Here is a 23,630-nt window from a genome sequence, read left to right as displayed (position 1 = left end):
ACTCGTATATGTGTCTATAGAAAGACGAACACGTGTTTATACAGACTTATATACGAGTATAAGTAATATTTTGATAACTCCGGTACTTGTGAACCGATTTTCATGATTCTTTTTTGTAGGAAAGTGGTTACCTCCATAGTGGTCCCATTTAATTTTGTAGAAAATCATCCACGTCTAAGGATGGCTGTTCACGCATGAAGATTATATATATAAATAGCGTCTACATTTTATTATAAGGAGCAATTATTTTATGATTGATTTTGCTATTCTCCAATTCAAGGCGTTTTTCTCTCTCAGTATATTTTGAGTAGTGAGAACCGATTTTTATTATCACCTGTGTTGTGTGTGAACTAGGGGATGAATCCGGGCTTGCGCAATTTCCGGTAACCGATTTTTTAAACATATAATTAGGGTACGTATGAATATTTATTTAATCTTAAGTGAATCATAATAGAATCTAATTGATGTAAATATTTGAATAATATTTAACTTTAATCATGAAGAGTTTCCTAAATGAGTTATTTAAATTTGAACTTTGTGTTCTGAATATTAATTTCCTCATTTAGAGTTTTAATTAAGATAACATTTACTTTATTTTCGTAGATATTTTTTAACGCACACACTTAAAGCCCCGCACTAGGGCAATCCTGTGTCGCGGATGCCATGGACACACACACACACAGGTAGATAACCACAAATTACACCCAAAAACTCACGAGATAAATAAATGTAGACCGTACAAATATTTGTCCCGGATAACGAACCCGGAACCGCTGCGTCGCAGTCCTATATGATAACCGTCCGGCCACGTAGTCAGTTTATAGATTGGTGCATAATGAGTAAGTCCTCGCGTACTTCCCCGCTAAAGATCATCTGGTAGTTCTTTATCAAAATGTTGTTCGGTAACCCTGGATTTACCACTAGACTTTGTGGAGCCCGCGCCATGATCCCCTATCATCATCAGCGCTCAATATGAGGATCCTCTCAGGGTCGCCATCTCATATTATTGAAAAGGTTGGACGTAGATCATAGAGTAAAATACATTAATTTAAAGAGACATGTTTATTGTTCGGTCTCCAGAATATAAGTGACAAAATATACAATTTAAAATAAAATGTAAACTTAATTACTACGAAACAATACGCATCACGTGTTGCAGTTAGACTACAAATATAGTCTATCTATACTACAGAAGCACACCAAACAAAATACACTCCCGGACACGTAATTCGAGCCACCTTTTCAATACGTTTTCAGTATTAAATGCCCTAAGCTTAAATAATGTTTAATTGATCAAAAACAATTAAGCAATTTTGAAACTAGTATACTAAACGTCTTTTCCATAAATCCTTGTTGGAAATTTGGATTTGCGAAACCTATTCTTCGACGGGGAAAACTTATTCTTCGACGATAACACTACTTTTGTATTCTAGCCCTTTAAGACAAAAATGCAAGGTGGCTCGCATTATGTGTCCCGGAGTTTATTAACAAAATAAGTGCTTATTCAAAAACATACACTTGGGCCTTGAGCGTTCGAACTTCTGTAAACGTTACTTAACCTTTTCAAAAAGAGATAACAATAAAAACTGAAATTGGATTTTGTACCAATACTGTGTTAGTAGGTAAATTTTGGTTTGGAATTTAGAATATTCCTATCATTTTTTCATTATACCAACTGGTGGAATGTAAAAGACGTGGCTAGTGACAAGCGACACACATCTATGACAGTTGCAGTGCCACTCAGAGCTTTAAATCGCAAAGATCAGACGGTTACTTACTGCCAGTGCGCCCGTCACTCTGAAACATAAGTTAAAAAGCCCCATGTAAATACAATTCTATTTGCTTATCAATTAATATAATACAAATAGTATTTGGAATATTAAACAGTCTTTTAAAAGTTTGACTAAAACACCTTTACATGATAGGTATAATAATAACCATGTCGCTATTTGGCAAATAGTGGCCCAATCCAAAGAAGGTTCATTTTTTACTTATTATTATTACTGATATTTCTTCAGAAAATGCTAAATTTTAAAACAAGGGTTTCAATCATATATAACATCACTGAGGTAGTCTACGGTATATCAATTTTGCTTTGCGTCTCAGGTTTCTTTAAACTTTAAACCATCTTCCTGGTGAATTAGATGCTTTTAAGATAGGCCACTATTTTAGAAAGTCACGTGTCATATTTTATTTTTAATGACACGGCCTCCGTGGTCCAGTGGGTAAGCCACATACCGGTTTTCATGGTGTCGCCATCTCTGAGGTTCCGGGTTCGGTCCCCGGCCAGGTCAATGTAGAAAAGTAACTTTTCTATATTGTCTCGGGTCTGGGTGTTTGTGATACCGTCGTTGTTTTCGATTTCCATAACACAAGTGCTTTAGCGACTTACTCTGGGATCAGAGCACGTATGTGATATTGTCTAATATTTATTTATTTATATTTTATTTGTTACTCGAAAAAACACAAGGAACGCTCATATTAGGTTCCTGGCGACTTATTTAGTTAAGGCAGTTCTATTATGCTCGGGTTTTGATATAAAATTCTTGTCTATTGTAAAGTGGCTTATCGCAAGCGATATTTGAGCGCTAGCGCGACGTTTTGCGTCTTTACCATAGGTATGATAAAAGATAATCAAAATTGATTTTAAAATACCGAAGAAAACAAAATCAAATTGAGAAATAAAGTTGTTATATACATTTTGAGACTTTCGTAGTTATTCGCGTGTCACTCACTTTTTAACAGGTTTAAAAAAAGTTCTCCATTCGATTGTACTTTTTTTGAATGTATTTTCCGCGATTATTTCGGCATTTGTGAACCGATTTTGATGATTTTTTTTTGTTGGAAATTACCTCAGTTGGTCCTTTTTAAATTTGTAGAAAATATTCCACCTCTAAGAGATCCGGTTCGCGCACTTTCCGGTAACCGATTTCAATTAAACTTCGCAAATAGATGTAATTCCGCGAACTTTTGAGGTGTTTTTTTTTTATATAAAAGTTATAGTTAAAAGTGATAGACAATGGTAATGCTACACATTCCTGGACTGCAGACATATTTCCTGAAAACTATTATAACTTGAGCCTTTTCAAGGCGAGAGTGAATAGGCATTATTTAAGTGAGCATGGAGCATACAAATCGTCGACCTCATCGTTACTTACCATCAGGTGAGACGGAGGTCAATTATGTGCACTTACTTTTTTTATATAAAGCCGTTGGGCGACCGAAGTTGTCTAAAAGATATTTACAATACTGTCTTAGGAATACGTGATTTTGGGTATAGTAATTAAATTTGTACCTATTGAATTTACATTCAATTATTTTTTGTGAAATTACTTCACTAGTTTGCCATAGTATGTACAACGATCGAACGCTTTCCTAAGTATGAGTTATTTGATGAATGATGAAAAATTCTTTCGACCGACGTCTTCTAGCAAACCGTGCAAGACGCTATGCCAAATAAGCCACGGAACAAACTAGCGGACCTCACGAATTTTTCTATGTGCTTGTTGTCGGATGTTTGTACCTGGTTTATAACAACTTTTTAACCGTAGCGCCATCTATGAGAAATCTATGGAAGTATTTCGTCACCCAGTTATTATATACTAATAACTTATTTTATATATATATATATATATATATATATATATATATATATATATAATAACTTAGTCTACTAGTAACATATTAATCTTATTTGCTAAGTTAGTAGACACGAAGACGAAAATTATACTAATTAATCAATTAAACTAAAATTAAATGAAGTCAAGTAACATTATATTAATTAGAAATCAAATTACACATTTATTAAATAGACGTAGGCTGGGGTTCCACCGCTATGTTGCGGATATTCCAAGGATTTGCACGACGCGTATCTCTACCACATTTATGTGGGAATCAGGAGGACTACAATTACAAACAAATTGTGAAACTAACCTTTTATTTGTTAAACATCTTTTACAAAAAAAAGACAAAAAAATTTAAACTTTTTTCAACTTTATGAAATATACGTCCTTCCTCTCTGGTCTTCTCGTTCAACCACACAACTTCACTCATTCTTGATTCAAACATCCGTTCAAACCATCTCACTCATTAGCCCGTTCGGATAGTACTCATGCATATCATTTCACGTCCCATCGCATTCGGATGTCCATTCTTACCAATCCCACATTTATATGGCGATCGGCTATGTAGTGGAATTCCCAGCCTGCAGATTTACAGCGTTCGCACACTACGTCCGATTCATATCACTCTCATTCTCCGTCCGACACCCGTCCGAAAAAATAACTGTCAAATAAGTAATACTCGATCAAATTAAAAGACGCATGATGCGAGTGAAGCTTCATACTTGACGTTGTCTTTTAATTTGGTCGAATATTACTTATTTGACAGTTATTTTTTCGGACGGACGTCAGACGGAGAACGAAGTAGACCCCCAATTCCGAATCCCAGAAATGACGTCTGAAATATCACACGGATCATTTTATCTCTAGGTGTACAAGCGATATTCATGTTTTCTCGTATTCGAATCGGAATCAGTGCACAAGCGACATCCCAGTGGGTCCGCACTTCTTTTTATATTTAAAAAATCAACACATTTATACAAGGGCATAGACAAATATAAAAGTTCTTAAAGCTGTCATCTGCCGCTGGCCAGTCGAATCGTTCCGAAATATGAGTAAAAAAAAAACTTATACCGTTGTAAAACAACCTGTATTTAGTAATAATGATTTAAAGTTATTAGCAGTACAGCACTTTGTAAAAGGGTCATTCTACCAACGAGCGAAATAAAAAAATAAAAATTTTTAATCATAATTTCTTTCATTGTTTTGGGTTTACTTATACAAATATATGTAATAAAGTAACAAAAATGTTTATGATGATTAATAAATTACCTATCTCAGTTGCAAACAATTATACAATAAAATTTATACACACGGAGAAAAATTGCACGAACACATATTTCGTGTGTACATAGAATGACCCAATTTAGTGTTCGTCCAGGGAAGTACTGCCACTTTACTTATTGCGTTTCGATTTTGAAAGGTAAGTAAGGGTGCTGGTGAAATTACAGGCACATGGGACTTGTCAACTTATGTCTCAGTGTGACGGGCTCAATGGCAATGTCCCTTAGATCGTTGTGATTCACATAAAGCGCTGAGTGGCACTGCAACTGTAATGGGCAAGCGTGACGCTTACCGCCAGACGCGCGACTTGGTATCACAAAAACAAATGGGTCAATGGCGCAATTAAAAATCTTTCCCAGAAACCTTTCCTTAAAGGCTAGTGCACAGAAGTCGGACGTAAGTGAATTAGTTAATGATGAAGAACAGAAATTGACGTCACTGTGAACGATACCGAGGTGTAAACGTGTCATAGCTGAATCGTTGGAACGTCGCTCGCCTCGAATGACTTTGTTTTTCGCCCAACGCAATTTCGAAGTTCATATGTGCTGTAATAATATTATACGAATATCTCGATTCAGGAAACACGTGCTCTATTGGAAATGGAACTATTTATTCTGGATCTAAACCGCACATATTTGTTTTTTTTTTTCCAACAAACCAACATTACGAGCTCTACACATGGCTTACCGAAAAATTTGATATAAAAACTGCACCTTGGCCGTTTTCATGGCTAGAGTGTATAGTTTAGGTGTGCATGCTCCATCGTCGATCTCATCGTCACTTTCTATCAGGTGAGATGCAGGTCACATGCGCGTTCATTTCTTTTATACATAAAGAAAATCCAACTTGTTTATGTTGTTTATGTTGTACTTTGTTTTTGTTATGACAATATTAGGGTTGTTTTCGAAACAAATACGCATAATACTACTAAAGGAAATTGTTTGCGTAAAAAAACTATGAAAAACAATGATTGTAGTTAAATAATAAATAATTTTCATACCTCCTTGTTCAGAATATAGTTAACTACAAATTATTTTTAGTGATAAATCGCACTGCTATGACAATAGTGTTATAACTCAAAATATGTGAAATTCGAGATTATACTATTGTTGAATGCAAAATTTGATTCTCTACACGTTAATGCAACCCGTCGTTAGAATATTATGAGAAACAATTCAAAGATCTACTTAACTCAAAATGAGAGAAATTTTCTGAGCTAGCTCTATACAAAACTGTCCTTACTCAAAAAGACGAAATTATTTTTTCCCCTTTTATTTTTAAATATATTTAGTAAGTAGGACATTGTTCGGATGTCTGTTATAAAGTTTAACCTACATTTTTAAATTATTAATACAAAGATCGAACACTCAGAAAAAACACTCAGAAAAAATTCCTTCGATCCGGTCGGATTCGAACCGACGTCTTCTTGCATATCGTGCCAGACGCTATACCAACTAAGCCACGGAACGAACCAACGGACCTCACGAATTTTTCTATGTGCTTGCGTCGTGTCTTTGTACTTGGTTTTTCAACGACTTTTCTTTTTTAATCTATTGCAGATTTGTCACATCATATGAATTTTTTCTGAGTGTTCGATTATTAATACAAAAATAATTATAACAAACTAGTGGAGTAATTTCACAAAAAATAATTGAATATCAATTCAATACAAATTTAATTATATTTTTAAAGTTTAATATAAATTTTAATAATCTTTCACGGGAAGTAATTCGTTTCTGATCGATTCTGAAAAAACACACTTTTTACGAGTTAATATTGTATTGACAGTGTGAAATAATAAATTTGGATAAAAATATATGAGAAAGCAAATTTTTTTTTTGTTCCCTTTGAATATTATGAGATATTTTGCTACCATGACATTATTTTTTGTGATATTACTCAACTAGTTCGTAATAATTGTCAATACAAAGATCGAACACAAAGAAAAATTCCATCTATCGGACAAGACTAGAACTTGCGTCTGTTTAACCAATCTAGGGCAAATGCTCTACTGAAATGAGCTCCAGATCTAGTGATCGGACCTTTCGAATTTTTCTATGCGTTTGTTACACATCTTTTGTTTTTGATTTTAACAGCTAAAAGACATTAAGGGTCGTATTCTAGAACTCTACTCAATGCTCAAGTCAGGATTTGAGTATGGTTTAAAGCACTCGAAATCATACTCAAGTCCCTGCCATTAGGGTCGTATTTCCAGTGCTTGAAATCATACTCAGATCCTGACTTGAGTATTGATTAGAGTTCTGGAATACGACCCTTAGAGCATTTGTGCACTACGACGTCCGATTCGTATCAGGGGGTCTACTCTCGATCTCTGTCCGACATCCGTCCGAAACAATTACTGCCAAATAAGCAATACTTGACCAAATGAAATGACGCGTCATGCGAATGAAGTTTCATACTGGATACTTGTCTTTTAATTTTGTCGAATATTACTTATTTGACAGTAATTGTTTCGGACGGATGTCTGACGGAGATCGAGAGTAGACCCCCTTCCGAACCCGAGAAATGACGGTCCGAAATGTCACAGGGATCGTTTTATCTCTAGGTGTACAAGCTACATTCGTATTTTCTCGGATTTGAATCGGACTTAGTGCACAAGCGACATCCGAAATGAGTCCGAGTTTTCTAGATTTGCATAGTCTCGGAGTCCAAACGGATACGAATCGGATGCTTGGAAATACTTTTATAGTCCGTTTTTTTTTTTGAAAACGGACTAATTTTTTATAAAATTTTAATAGTCATGCAGTTGTTGTCGACAGTTTTATCGATAGATTGTGAAAGAAGATAGACTTTTACCAAAAATGTTTGAATTGTGAATGTTACGAGATTCCAATGATTACTGATCGCGTTATTCTTTATACCTATTTTAACAGCGGGTCTACTAGTATCGAAATCAATTTTAATTCCTATGTTCAATCCTATGGTATTGGATTGGGCAAATCAAATCGGTTCTTTTGTATATAAAATAAGGTTAGGTTAATTTGTGCTGTATGTACTAACAATAGTCTAAGTTTTAATTGTTTACTAACACTTTGTGTATGGGCATTTCATTGCCTGAAATAAATAAAAATAATAATTCATATAAATTTGAATAAGGGCACGCGAATTTGATTATCTATATTGAATTAAAATGAAAATCTGTAAAATATGCCTCCTCTTTGTATTTTTAATAGTTCATACTTCTAAATGTGGGGTATGCATGTGTATATGTGCTTACAAATATTTACAATTCAAAGGAACCTGTGTCCGGTAGTGGGCTGAGTCCGCATAATGGGCCGACGATGATTCAAATGGCACAAGTCCACTAGCTGTTTGCAAGCGGCGAACACTTTTGCGCATTGAACAGTCATTTTACTCCATCTTCAAAAAGACAGGCTAATTATCTCACTATATATTGCCTTACTATATCTGTCCCGCTTTATAACTTACTACCCCCAAAATTCGCCCGCCCCACCAACATAAATCATCTCTTCACTTTAGTGTTTTCCCGCTTATTTCTATCCTATGTAAATTCATCCAGTTAATTATACTTATAAATTTGTGTTACATGTTTGTGATATCTTTTGTTTTATATTCTCACCTGAATATTTATGAAGATCAACCCGGTTATTGTCAATAGAAATCAATGTTTTTTTCTTCTTTCGACCTTGACATTGGCAAAATCATCATTTCATGTAATGATGGAGCCATCAAAATAAAAAATGAAGTGAAGTGACTATAATAGGATGAAGTAAAACAGATGGAAAGATTATAATGATATTTATCGCTATGAGTTTGAGACTTTAATAAAAGTTATGTGGAAAGTTTCAAAAACATAAAAATACAATCAAAAAGGAAGCCTATTAAGGATGATTATGCATCGAGAGATGTTTTCGTGCTTTGTCACTACAAAAAAGGAACCAGGTTTTGCTACAGGAACCAAAATATCGTATACCTTAATGTGGGACATGAACTGGTTATCTAACCATTACACCTCAATCTGTTAAGCACGGTGTTACGAAAAGAGAAATGTTTTAAAGTTAGAATTTATTTTTATTTATTTATTTTTACCAACTTAAAGCATGTACCTAAACTGATCTAAGCTAAATCTCTACTGGTAATTCCCTTAATGCGATTATGTAGACAACAAGTCTTACTTACTGACCTTTAACGTAAATAATCACTGCGTTCTGATTTTGAAGGGTAAAGATGCTGTTAAAATTATAGTAACATGGGACTTGCCAACTTATGTTTCAGAGTGATGGGCTCAGTGGCAGTGCCCCGCAAATCTTTTACGATTTAAAGCTCTGAGTGACATTAGAACTGCTATGGACAGGCGTATCGCTTACCACCAGGCCCACGACGTCTTCGCCCCGTCACTTTGTATCGTTAAAAAAACGGAAGACTGACAATCAACAATGCTTAGTTTTTAACCTCTATGATTACTTTCTTTTGTTCAATTAAAATACAATAAAGGTCTTTTTATTGTATTTTAATTGTCGGAATATTAATTGAAGCGCCGTATGAGTGCTCAGATCGCTACAGATCGCTAACAAACGTAGACAGATTGACATACACACATCAAAAAAAGTTTGCGATCAATAGCATAAGCTCCTATAATTCTTTAAATTTAACTTTATCAAGAAAAAAATCTATGTTGTATGCTTTCTTTAAATAGGAATACCCTGTTTGAAATTAAAATATAAAACTATTTTTTATTATTTATTTTAAAAAATTGAGCCATTAATCATAATGTAATAGTGATAGAAATTTCATAGAAAGAAAAAGACTGTTCAATTAAACTTAAACAACAATTTATTATTAAAAGGTGTGAATTCAATATAAAATAACTCCTCCCCTGGCTCGAATACATGCGAAGATCCTCCTGGGCATGCTGAGGATCAAGTTATCCAGCATTTCCTGGGGTAACCTATCCCATTCTTCAATAGCGGCTTCCCTGAGCTCTGGAACTGTCTGGGGACGTAGCTCACGGTTCCATACTGCTCGTTTAAGAGCATCCCACGCGTGCTCTATTGGGTTTAAGTCGGGCGAGCCGGCAGGCCAGTCTAATCGTGTGATATCGTATTCTTGAAGAGCAGCATTGACTCGTTGAGCTCGATGTGCGGGCGCAATATCATCGACCAGTACAAATTGGTGCCCATGGTTTACTCGGAATGGTCTGACGATATCATCAATAGCAACTGCTTTGTACATGTCTGCTGTCATGAAGCCCCGATACGGGATCAAAGGCGTTCTAGCTCCAATCATAATGCCACCCCAAAAGGACACCGATTTTTCGCCTTGCTGAACTGTTCCAGAGGCAGTTCTTTGTCTTTCACGGTCGCCTGGTCTTCTCCAGACACGGACACGTCGGTTATCTGGATGAGTGCTGATTCGGGATTCGTCAACGAAGAGACAGTTTTGCCAAATGTTTTCGTCCTCACCTTCTTCATTTTGCCGAAGTCTAGCCCACTGCAATCTTCGTTGTTGACGTTGCCGGGAATTGAGCGGAGCTCGCCAATACCTCCGTGCTCGTAATCCAGCCTGGTGCAAGCAATTGCGAACGGTCTGCGTGCTAACTTCAAGCCCAGAGGCGGCCCTGACTTCTGCTTTTATTTTAGTGGCGTTGATTGTTGGATCACGGGCTGCCAGCGATCTAATATAGCGCTTTTGGGCAGCTGTCAAAACAGTTGGGCGACCGCTGCGGGGTCGGTCAGCTAAATTCCCCATTCCGTGATACCTCTGCAACGTAGCCACGACACAGGATTGGGATATAGCAAGTCTGCGTGCTATTACTCTCGTGGTGTATCCTTCTTCCCTCAAAGTTACTATTCTAGCTCGTAAAACCTCTGATAATCCTCTTGGCATTTTTTCAATCACAACTTTCCGCGAAAAATATCTTGAATCGCTTATAATTGACTAAATCAGATTTCTGAATGAGCGTAAGCTAGGACTGAAAGCCTTTTTATATAAAAAAACAATTGAACGGGGTCATTATTTTATTTTCTAATTTATTTTTAAATAAAGAATCTAAAAAGAAGAAAAAATCATAATATAATCTACAGTAACAAAAAAGATTTCAGTTTTTCGAAGTGATCGCAAACTTTTTTTGATGTGTGTACATGACAAAATTCGAACTAAAGGTATAATATATTCTGAGATCAAATTGCGTGTTTGTTTTATGAACCAACATTTCGACTGACTGAAAATAGCTGTACACATGTGATCTGCAAAAAATCCGAAACGTTGCTTTGTCAGAAAAAACAAAACAATCTGCTATTTAGATACGAAAAGTGTAGCAATCGCAAAAACCTATATGTCTTACTTTCGCTCAAGGAGCACTTTACCTTTCTTATAGAAGTAAATTGTGAACAAACTCAATAATTGAAAATGGAACCTAATTCCAATAAAATGAGATATTCATTTTTGTTACAGCGGCTGTGGTGATAGCGTTCTTCGTTTGCTGGGCGCCCTTCCACGTACAAAGGCTCTTTTACGTCTACGGGTACGATTTACCGCAGTTCCAGGCAATCAATGAACATCTTTTCAACGTGGCCGGAGCATTTTACTACGTGTCTGCTACTGTCAATCCTATACTGTATAACGTTATGAGTGGACGGTAAGTACGACAGTTATTCGAATTTACAATTTTGAAACTACTTTTATGGCTTTTTGTAGTGAAATCTGCCAGATTACAGTGAAGAACACGTCAAGCTTGTCACTTTGGATTTTGGACCGTTCTTATTGTAAGCGGCTTAATGTAGAATTTAAATCTTAAGCCTCAAGCTTAATGTGTTTTTAACCCTGTACGTGTATTATCTTTGGATAAACGAGGTTACAGCCAGCCCCACAATGGACGTTAATTTTAAATAATTTGCTACGAAACGAATAAATAATTACAAAAGATGCAAGATTTCATCTTGAAATATGTTCTTGATCTAAATCATAGTATTATACTAACTGAACACACTAAAAGAATTGATGTACTGAACATACCAAATACAGATAAAGCGGGAATAAACAGCAGTTACTTGTATTGGTATTAGTGGTTAAGCAGTCGTTATAATCTAGTTTTATTTCAAATTTATTAGATGTTTTTTGTTGCCCAGTAACCGCCATATTGATATTTTGGGATAAAATGTATTCTATGACATTCTAAAATCCACAATAACGTAACGATATCCTCATACACTAAAATCCATGTAGCACTTTAAACTACACGATAATTTAAAGAAATAGAACATACATACTCACTCACGTGAAACGTTAGACTCCTACTTGAGCACATCAGTAATAACCTAACCTTCGGTTAAAAAACCGACCTCAAAAGTCATTCATCCCCTAGTTTGCCACTCTTAGAGATGGAATATTTTCTTGAAATTTAAATGGGACTACGTCTGAGGTACTTTCTTTCCAACAAAAAAAGAATCATCGAAATTGGTTCACAAATGGCAGAGTTATCGCGTAACATACATACAAAAAAAAGATAACCTCCTCCTTTTTGAAAAAAAGACGAATAAAGATAAGTATTTACTTTGTGTATTTGATCGATGTAAGCGCATTTTGTTTTAATACCATATTGTTATTGTAATTAAATTATACTTTGTTGTTGTTGTTTAATAACGTTGCCTCAAATTACCTTGTTATCATTCCGAAATTTACCCTAAAACTTTGATCTTCCTTTGCCGGTGGCCATGACAGTTAGCAAGCATTTAATTAATATCAGTCTTCAAACTTAGTGTAATCCTACTGCCAACATTTAATGTGTATCTTTACTAAACTTAGATACAAATTTGTTGAAAAGTCGTTTGTGAACCGATTTTGTGTGGTCTCTTTTAAATTTGACGAAAATATTCCACCTCTAAGGGTGGCAAACTAGGGAATTAATGACTTTTAATGTCGGTTTTTTTAGTGCTTTGTACTGAGATATTAAATAACTAACAGTGTATCTTTAAAGAAGACTGTGAATGTAAAATTAATAGGTTTCATTTTGCATAAACTTATTTTATATGTTATTTGCTGCAAGTTCTGTAATGAGCGTTTATGACGTCAGTGGCCCAAGAGTTTGAACTGTGGTAGCTGAATAAGGCAGCCCCGGGGTCGATTCTCAGTAGGGCCTATTTGGAAACTGAGTTGGAGTGAATTTCGTTGCTCCGGTACTCATAATAGTAGAATTCCCTAGTTTGGAACCAGACAATCGCGGTAGTTGTCTGGCACATAATTAAAAAAAAAAACAGTTTTTTTATGTATATCACATTAGTAAATGACCAAAATTTGCCTTGAAAAATAGAAAACACAAATAGGTGGGCTTTACTTTATTACCATAACGACGCAGGTTCGTGTCCTGTCAGTACACAGAAATTTTTCTTTGTGTTCCGATTTTTGTATTAATAATTTATATACAGGATGTAAATTTGAAACGGGGCAGCAAGGGCAGCCACCTTAATCGTTGTAGTTACAGGAAAACGGTTTTAGAAGACTATCCATGAATTTTGAAGATATTTTGATTGGCATTCACAGATTTTGAAAAAATGGTAGTCAGCAAGATTAAAGGCAATTTTTACAAAACTTTTTTTATGCCATTCGATCCGGTCTCTGTTAAGGATCAATAGTCTCCATGGAACAAACTGAGATAAGAATACTCGAAATGTTTGAAATCGCAATAAACTTTTTACCATACATTTTGTATGCACATATTTGGTAATCAGTTAATCTAGGTAGTTAAGGAAACTAACAAATCGACAACGATTATGTATTAGTTAAATGAAATTTATAAAAAAATGCAATAGTGTTCAAGAATTGAAAGACGCACTTGCAGCAATTTTTAATGGAATCCATCCGAGTAAAATTTCTTCCGCTACTTGCTCTTTGCGGAAGAGAGCGAATCGATGCATCCGCCAAGGCGGCAATCAATTCGAGCACTTACTATCATACATTTTTCATGTTATTTTGCTTTTTGTTACTGTTTTTGTTTTGAAATATATAATACGTTGTCAATTTGTTAGTTTCCTTAACTTAGAATAACTAATTACTAAATGTGTCCCTACAAAATGTATGGTAAAAAGTTTTTTGCAATTTCGGACATTTCGAGTACTCTTACCTCACTTGGTCCCATAGAGACTATTGATCCTTAACAGAGACCGGATCGAATGGCATAAAAAAAAGTTTTGTAAAAATTACCTTTTATCTTGCTGACTGTACCATTTTTTCAAAATATGTGAATGCCAATCAAAATATCTTCAAAATTCATGGATAGTCTTCTAGAACCGTTTTTCTGTAACTACAACGATTAAGGTGGCTGGCCTTGCTGCCACATCTCAAATGTACACCTGTATAGCAAATTACTGGAGTAATTTTACAAAAAATAAATGAATATCGGTAGTAAAACATCATGATATTCAATAAAATCAATATTACTGTTCATAAAGCGACATCTCTTGTCAGCTTCTGGTAGCTGTAAGGACTGAGTGAAGAAATACTTTCACAGATTTCTCTCAGGTGGCACAACTATAAAAAAAGCCGTTAAAACTAAAAAGAAAGATCGTTTGTTACAACAAACGTATAGAGAAATTCATAAAGTCTGTTGAATCGGTCTGTAGTTCAATTGGTAAAGCGGTTGCCCTGGATTGGCATACAAATGCAGATTCGAGTCCTGTGAGATTGAAGGATTTTTTCTTTGTGTTCTATCTTTATATTAATAACTAGATGGCGCACGTTGCACCGGGCGGTTAGAGCGGCCCGCGATGGCTTTCTTTATATCTTGTGACAAATTGGGAATTGAACTTTATATTTTAGCAGAGAATCCTCTTTGGTTGAGTTTGAGTGGGAGGGATCTGCGGAGATTCATAAGTCAATTATTTATTATTATTGAATTTGTCAGATTGGAAAATTTTTGATCCCGGTAGAACCTGACCAGGGACCTAGACAAATTTTGTTTGAAAGTCATACACCCATCTCTGACGCCTTCACCGGGCCGTTTATCACGGAGACCGGGTCGACTTGGATGTTGCATGTTGCGCTGGGCCGCTAAAGCGTCTCGCGAGGGCTGTGTGACTTTCAATGTAGGAAAGACTTCGTCGGTCGGTTGGTTTTGGTTTCATTGGTGATTATTTTTAGTTAGGTTTATTTGGGTGGAAGGGAGCCAGGTAGTAGTTATAATCGCATCAAGTCGTATCCTTATATACTTCAAAAGAAACTACTCGTATATCATCAATAGTTGTGAAGATTCAGTAAAGTAAATTTTTTTAAAGCGGCCATCTTAGATTCGCCACATTGGAACACTTTTGGTTCCGGTAGAACCTGACCAGGGTCCTTGACAGTTTTTGTTTGATAGCCATACACCCATCTCTGAATAATTATAAGAAATAGGATAGGAGTACTGATTGTTCATCACCGTCATGAACCTATAGTTATACAGCTGGGAACGGGTCTTTTCTTAAGAGAGAGTTTAGATCATAGTTTCTCAAAGTGGTTTCGATAGTGGCCCCCCAGTGGGCTCTGAAGAGTCCATGAAGAGTCAATTGGGTGACGTTGTTACTGTCTAAGGGGTGCTACCGCATTTGAAAAAAAAAACCTGGATTGTCTATATAAACTACACTCCGTACCTATTATATTTTTTTTCTTTTTGGTTTTGTATGTTAAATTAATATAAAAAATACGTGTTTTCAATTATTTATTGCGGTGATGGGTGTTGAATTTTTTTTTTATCTTGCCTAAGTACGCGGTAAGCCAAAAAGTTTGGGAACCTATGATTTAGATCATAGTCTGCCATGTTAGCCCAGCGCTAGTATTAGACTTCAAAGGGTTTCCAAGGGATGAGAACCTTTTTATACATGCAGGTTTTTCATCACGATGTTTTATTAAATTTTTAGTTAAAGGACTTTACGTTTCCAAATGTACATTCCAATATAATCATCACAATTTTACAAATCAAACTCACAAAATATCATAATTTTTTTTTCATAAAAATCAAACAACAATAGCAAACTGGCTGGAGCAGTGGCTAGCTGACAGCGACAAATAATTTAAACCTTTGTCAGTCGTTTTCAGCTGGCCCCCAAAGCCTTGTGTTTTTTACCTATTTATGTTGTTTCCATTTAAATAGGTATATTATTTTAGTACTTACCAGTTATTATAATTGTTCACTCCCTTGTTAACAATAATAAACAATTATTGTTAATAAAAAACAATAAACTGTAAATAAATAAACAAAGGACATTACTGCCAAATATCAAATCAAGCAATGGTACATCTGAAATACTATATGTTTTATGACATCAAGCGACACGCCTACCCCTGCCATTGCGTCTGTCGATGATATACAATTTCTGGTCGAATACAAATTCACCTACTTGTATAATTGGGCTGATTACTTTGCCAGCGTCACCAGCACCCTTACCCTTTAAAACCGGAACGCCGTAAAGCTCAAATTACTGCTTGACGTCAAAAATAGTTAAGGTGGAAGTTCTTCCCTGAACGAACCCTTTCACAAGGAGCTCTACAGCTACAAAAATATATATTTTAACAGAAACTTCCCCATGTTATCACGTAACAAGTATTTACATACAGATTACTAGGACAAAACATGCTTCACGTCTCACGGTAATTTTGCGTTTAAGTGCCATATAATCGGCTTAATGAGAATGCTGGAAATCCTTCAAGAGCAACGGTCTAAGTAAACAAAGACGCGGAATCGAATCAAAAGTGTCGATATTGTGTTTGTGAGTAGGATGGGGTTAATAAATATGTCGTATGCGTAAAAGTATCGATATATCCGTATCGATACTTTTATCCTTCACTTAAAGACAGAATATATATTAAAAATTAATCAGCGCTTTAACTTATTTATTTCAGTTAAAAATTTTAATACATGATGTTGTTACGCAATTTACGGTAGCCCGATGATTCCTAAAGTGTTATCGACGCCCAGGGGTCCACTCTAACATGAAAGGGATCCATCGCAAAAAGAGTAATTGGGGATGCATGGGTGTCTCAAGTGTGGATCCCATTTAGGCAGGTCGTGACAAAATTTTGGCTTTCCATAAGTGGAACACCTTAAATATCTGTATATTGTATATGTGTTTTTAAGTTTCTCAATCTACAGTTAACCGTATCTAAGTGTGTCAGCTGTCAAATACACATTTAAAGTTTATGAATTTATAAAAATTCAATATCACAATGTTAGGGGTCTACGAGACAAAAAAGTTTAGGAACCTCTTCGTCTTTTGTTGTTGAACAATACTTACTTCAATTCTCATATTGAAATCTTAGACTAAGTACGAATTATTCGAAACGATATAATACTTGTCGAAAAGTACTAACACCTGAAAAGTATCGAATAAAAAGTATTGGGTAGAAAATAATCGGTATCGAAGGGACAGTAGTCGATACCAAAATGTGTCGATACGTTTCCGTGTCACTATCCGTAAACGACTAAAATCCAATTCCAATATACCTTTAAATATTTCATGATATTTAAGTAAATTTCACTTGAAGTCGTCAAATGGATAGTATTGTGATAGTACTGCTCATTAGTTAGATTCCCCTGAGAAAGAATTAATAACAAATTGCAAATAAACATTTGTTCATATTAATTTATCATTTCACAATATTATTTGAAATATCATAGATAAAAACAACCTAACAGTAGTAGTAGCAGCCCCGGTTTGGCAAACAGAAGCTGGTTCGTGTCCAGTCGGATCTAGGGAATTTTTCTTTGTGTTCCTTCGATTTTTGTATGAATAATAGTAAGCACCTGAATGAATGAATAAACGTGAAGGCGCATTAGTGGTGGCATCTCTAATCGATAGTCACTAAAACGATTCTAGCGCTATCTGTCATGAATAGTATAACGAACACCAAGTACTGGGGAGGCGGACATCTTGAGCAGGTTGTCATCCTTGGGTCGTGGTGACGTGCGCACGCACCCACGTGTTCTGTGGGCGTTATTTTTGAATCTTAATTAATTATAACCATCCTTTATTGTTTCCTTCAGAGAGTGAGTGAGAAATGAAGAATAATAAGAGAAGTAATTATTACATATTGGAAATAAAACTATTTATCCGGATAGATCCGAACTTAGAAGAGACTTAGAAGTCGTTTATAACATTGTGGCCTCTTCCTAGGTCCCATAGTCAAGGCTGGCCATGTCAGCCATCACAGTGACCTTGGCACCTGTAAAAGGCCCAAAACGTTGGTTTGTTTGAAAACCAAAAATTCGGGGCTTAGCTCCGAAAAAATAGTTTCTATAGATATAGATAAATCAATATTACAATGTGTACAGCGGCATCTCTTGTCAACCTCTGGTAGCTGTAAAGTTACGTGGTTGAGTGAAGAAAAATTTACACAGATTTCTAACAGATGGCGCCAAAAAGATACGCCAAAAAATCCTTTAAAACAAAAAACAAAGATCTGTAAGAATACCTTACTTAAAGTTTGCTGACTCGATCTATAGCTCAGTTGCTAGAGCGGGCAACCTGGTATGAGCACAGACGCAGGTTCGAGATGGAACGGATTTTTCTTTGTGTTCGATCTTTGTATTAATAATTCATCATGACGTGATATTCATTGAAATAAACCTGAAAGAGCTAAAGGTATCACTAGCACGCGCGTAGCTAGCGGATTCTTATCATCCAAGTTCTATCCAAAACCACTTATTTTATTGTTGGTTCAGCATTTATTTGTCGTCCTAATTTCAGTTACTTTTACAATTATCGTAAAGTTTTATGTTTGCTGTGAAAACGCAATCACAAAAGTTTCTTATAACAGGTGGAGATACACTTAATAGCGTAGTCTAAAATAAAATAAAATTTTTGTTACTGTTACCTACTTACAGTGTTTAGGTTAGTTGATTGCAAAAAAAGGTAAAAATATTTTTACAGTCACAAAAAATACTTTCAAAGGTAGATAGGGTCAATCAATTTTGTTTTTTTGTATTTGGCCATTTGTTACGTAATAATTAATTTTGTGATAATGACAAATTGAGGGGAAGATAGAAGGGAAAAATAGGACGACCAAAAATGGCGTATAATGAACAGAACTTGAGCTCAGTCCGTCATTTTCGCTTGTACGTTATGGTCGTGTCAATTATTTTGCACAAAACCAAGAAAATTGTAGAAAAACGCTTTATTTCGCTACTTTGGAGTGCAAAAATGATAGCACTTGTAATGTTATCTATGGTGATATTTCGTATCATTATTGTCTTATTTTATTTAATTTTAATAAGTTTCAATTTTCTGTTTATCGCAATTATTTTTTTGTTACAAGACACGAAAGTAAACCGTATACCGCTACAATATGGTCGTAGGAAACATCTCTAATTCGGCGTCGTTCAGCTATTATTCACTAGATGGCAGCACATTGATTGAAATTTGAATATAATATATATTTTGAATATAGAATATATAGAAACGTCGTAATTTGCAATGATAGGTAATGACGGTATTGAACTTTGAACGCCATATGCCAACAGGGTAAAGTTTTCTTGAAGTCACGTCTTTGAAATCACGATTATAGAATATTTCTATTTGAAGTTTTGTCTATTGCGTTACACAGAATTTGTGTAATTTTGTTCTTTAGACATATCGATACCACCAATGAATACTACGTTAACTTAATTTTTAGACCTGTTCAGTTTTTGTTTTGTTTTTTGTTTCTATGTTTTTTTTTACAAAATTCGTTCTTTTTGTTGCAAGTAAATTTTAGAATTTTGTTTCTTGTTTCTTTATATTTTTTTCACATAATTCGGGGAGCAAAATATTAGTATGTAAATATGGTTGTTTACAAAAATAACAGAAAATGAGCCAAAAATAAAGTAGGCGTAGTGTTCATTGGAGGTGTCGATATGATGAAAGTGGAATAAGGTACGATTTCGTCTACATATAAATTTGACTTGTTTTATCAATAATAAAAATGTTTGCCAGTTTTAAAATGTAGAGACAGCCGAGAGTCGTTGAAAATATTGACCGACCCAAAAACCTTTGAATTCATTTATTTCAGCACCTGTGCTGAAATACGTTTATTTGTTTTGGGAAAATGGCGCAGACATTTAGATTCTTTGTTCTGTCAAGGAATGCTCTTAGGGCAATTTACAAACTGAACGTTTCTGAGTGATACGGTTAAAGTAATTTATTATTAATAATAAGAATTATATAATTATTTATTCAGACAACACAGTTTTTTTAAGGTCCAATAGTGTTAATAACTTACAAATATAATTTAAAGATTAGGTCAGTGGTAATAATAATAAATAGTTGCACAAAAATTAAATTATAAAAATTGACAGCCGACTGTCAAATCTCTCACCCGCATCCAGACCAGTCTCTTGTGAGACTATTCAATCAGGACCCGAATGAAAGATTTCGTAATGGGTAAGTCATGTCTATCAGGTATGACCTGTAAAATGGTGGTGGTGCAACCCCTTAGCCTGCTGAGCAATGAGGCTGTCTTTTTGCGGATAATGGCATTGAAGACATCAACCCGCGTCTCTGCAAACATGGACGCACTGCAAAATCGGGGCAACCCCATCAACATGCTAAACCCATTGTTGTATGTGACTCGTAGGATACTAAGCGATTTTTTAGTATAACTGAAGCACAGGCTGCTCGTGTAGAACGATTGGCAATTTTTACTTGCTTACTACGTCGAACGAACTTGCGTGCCAATATATTAGGTACTTCTAATCGCCAGTGCCCTACGTTCCCCTCTATATCGGCCTGTTCTTCAAGGTATCCGGTAACGTAATGCCCAAGATATTTAAATTGGTACACTCGATTCAAATTAGCACCCTCAAGACTAATTTCTGGTATTAATTCTGGTATTAATTTATTGTCTTTAAAAATAATTAAATCAATGCCAGATGCTCTGCCAATTAAGCCACGATACGAACAAGCATTGTGATGTCTTTGGCTTTTAAGGCCTTGTTGCCATCTGTGAGAAATTTATTTATGATATAGATATTGTGAGAAACAATTAAAAGATATCCGCTTAACTCAAAATGAGTCAAACTTTTTGTGAGCTAGTTCTGGAGAAACCAGTCCTTACTCAAAAATATGAAATTATTTTTCCCATTTATTTCAAATGTATTTGACAAATAGGAAATTGGTTAAATGTCTGTCAAAAACTGTACATAAAATGAAAAAAAAAAAGAAATCACGGAAAGTGTATAATTCGTTTTTCATCGATTCTGAAAACATATAGTTTTTGAGTTAGCACACTATTGTATTATTAACAGTGCGATGTACATAATTTGTTTCATGTGGTTCGTATTAAATTTTTGTGACTTTCATGTGTTAAAAGGATAATTTTCATGTTGGTTTTTTTTTATTTCGGTGGCATTTTTTTCACATTTAAGTATTCGGTTCGAGTACATTGTTATGAAATATTTTAGAATATTTAAATAATAAACATTAGGTTCAAATATACTTTATTTTCATTACGACAATTGTTACTTATACGAGAATTTAAAAACTAATCAGTAATTCGCCACCAACAAACGGCAAAAAACCAACCGGATCAAAGGAATTTTTCTTTGTGTTTGTTCGTGTAGGAAAGTTCAAATTATCATGAAATTAATCCTGTGTACAAAAGCTGTTTTTATACAAAATCTGCGTGATAAACATCCATGAAAGCGGATCGCTTTGCTGCTGACTGAGCTGTTTCAAGTTGTTTCTAAATGTTATAACAATTTTAATTAAACATTTTAAGCGGAAAAAATATCAGTTCACAAAGATCAACCATTAGATAGGAAACCCTAATGGTCTTTCGAGTACAGTATTTGAGGCGAGGTATTTCAACGCAAGTTCACAAATCTGACGTCGACAAGCGCCCGATGGCGACATACGAAGAGCGGGCGGCGCGACTTATCGTTAAACCGCTGGGCCATTTGTACATTTTGGGATAAATACCAATTTAATAACTAATTGGCTTCAGATGGAAACCAAAATTTAGCAAGTTCTTTGTAGTCTTTAAAGAAATATCTCCATATAAAAATTACGTACAATGTCAGATATTTTATTCTCACATACACCGTTTTAGACTGCAATGTTAGCCTGTTTATTTTATAAGATCCGATGAAGTACATCCTATCGTGTAACACATTAATTAGCACATTCTTTAGACAATATCCTTAGGTGTATCGTGTATTTTTTAGAAATGAAACGGATATTCGGTAACTATCCGGTCTATCCGGCCTGTTATTACTATCCGGCCGGATACCGGATAGTAGAACAATCGACAGACGGACCGGATGTATAAAGTTGACAAAAATTCATAATCAGTATGCCAAATAAAGTGATTTATTGGTTAAAGATGATAGTAATAGAATAAACAGCAACTACAGGATCGACGACAATCTGTTTATTATTTGTAACGAAAGAACTTTGAAGTAAGATGTTAATTAAGTTAGGATGTAAATGTTTTCTGTAAATTTAGTACTGGAATTTTAATGGAAGCAAATTGTGGTGGATGAATACCTGTTTTTCTGCAATAAATGGTTCTATTTATTTTCATAAACGAGGCCAGCCAATTGAAACAAAATAATAATGTAATTGCTTTTTTCCTTTGTCACCTCGAGAAATTTGCATTCGGCACGACAAACAAACAACACTGATATTAAAATATTGCCAAATTTGTGAATTTTCTTCACTGTTAACGTTTTTCTGGTATATATTTGTTTGTATTATCGAATAAATTAATAGTTTTTATAAAAAAGAAGTGACCACAACAAAACAAATCGTCAATGCGAAAGTGCAATCATTGAAACGTTCGCTTGATGTTAAAAAATGACATCAAATAGTAGACGTGTTTGTTGTTGTGTTTATGGTGGTTTGAACAAAAGCGCTTCAAATTCAGATGATTAGCATTTAATTTCTCTTTCATAATCTTACTCTCATAACTAAGATACCAACCGCAAAGTTGGTATAGAAATATCCACAAGTAAGTACTGCAGTTAACAAAGGTTATTTCAATATACAATGAGAATACTGTTATAAATATGTTTTTTTTACTTATAATAATAATAATAATAACTCTTTATTTCAGAAGAAATTATTACTTTAAAATTTCGCAAAGCAACCTTTATTGAAAATATTATTATCGTAGAAGTGAAAAGTGAATATAAAATATTATAATTTAAGTATATTATATAAAATTCTTATTTCAATCTCTCAATATCAATTCAAATAAATTAATTTGGTGCCAACATAATAGGCCTCTAAATTGGATTGTGAAGCGGCCCATTCTTTTACGAATCTAATAAAATATGCTGTATAAATAAACGAGAGGTTCGGGATGAATACCCGCGATGCCATGACGTCATTTTTTTTAAATAAATTGCCATATTTGAACCAAAATCTTTTTTATGGGTGCTTATTGAATTGTCATTCTTCGTTGTTACTTTTTTGCCATCTTCCCTCAGCGTTGGTGGCGAGGCTCTGTGTTCTATTCCCGATACTAATTTAGGTAAACACCTTTCTAAATTACTTGTGATTAGTATCTTCTGAGTAGGTAGTGAGTAAAGAATTCCCTAGTTTGAGTCCAGGAGCAGTATAGCTACTTGTGTAAGAGTTCGTCCAGGCAATTACTGCCACCTTACCTATTGCTGCCGCCAAGCGGTAAGATAGTGTTTCGACCGGCGTGACGGCGTAAAATCGGCGTGGCGTGTTTACTAAAACATTGTTTCAATTGTACTTTAGTGAGTATGTAGATATTGTTGCTAAAAATAATCAA

The 23,630-nt window shown here is 34.9% G+C and overlaps 1 protein-coding gene across 1 annotated transcript in view; it reads left to right on the top strand.

Moving 5' to 3' along the window:
• The window catches only part of LOC113228706 (neuropeptides capa receptor-like), a 144,017-nt gene that overhangs the window by 87,671 nt on the left and 32,716 nt on the right, over window positions 1-23,630 (top strand). Inside the window, 1 exon segment of the mRNA XM_026462064.1 lies at window positions 11,340-11,523. Coding sequence (XP_026317849.1) covers window positions 11,340-11,523 — 184 coding nt within the window.

This window comes from Hyposmocoma kahamanoa, unplaced genomic scaffold (genome assembly GCF_003589595.1).
Source record: "Hyposmocoma kahamanoa isolate Upper Pololo Valley unplaced genomic scaffold, ASM358959v1 237, whole genome shotgun sequence".
Lineage (NCBI taxonomy): Eukaryota > Metazoa > Arthropoda > Insecta > Lepidoptera > Cosmopterigidae > Hyposmocoma > Hyposmocoma kahamanoa.
Note: the sequence above shows the minus strand (reverse complement) of the source record. Positions and strands in the feature narration are given on the sequence as shown.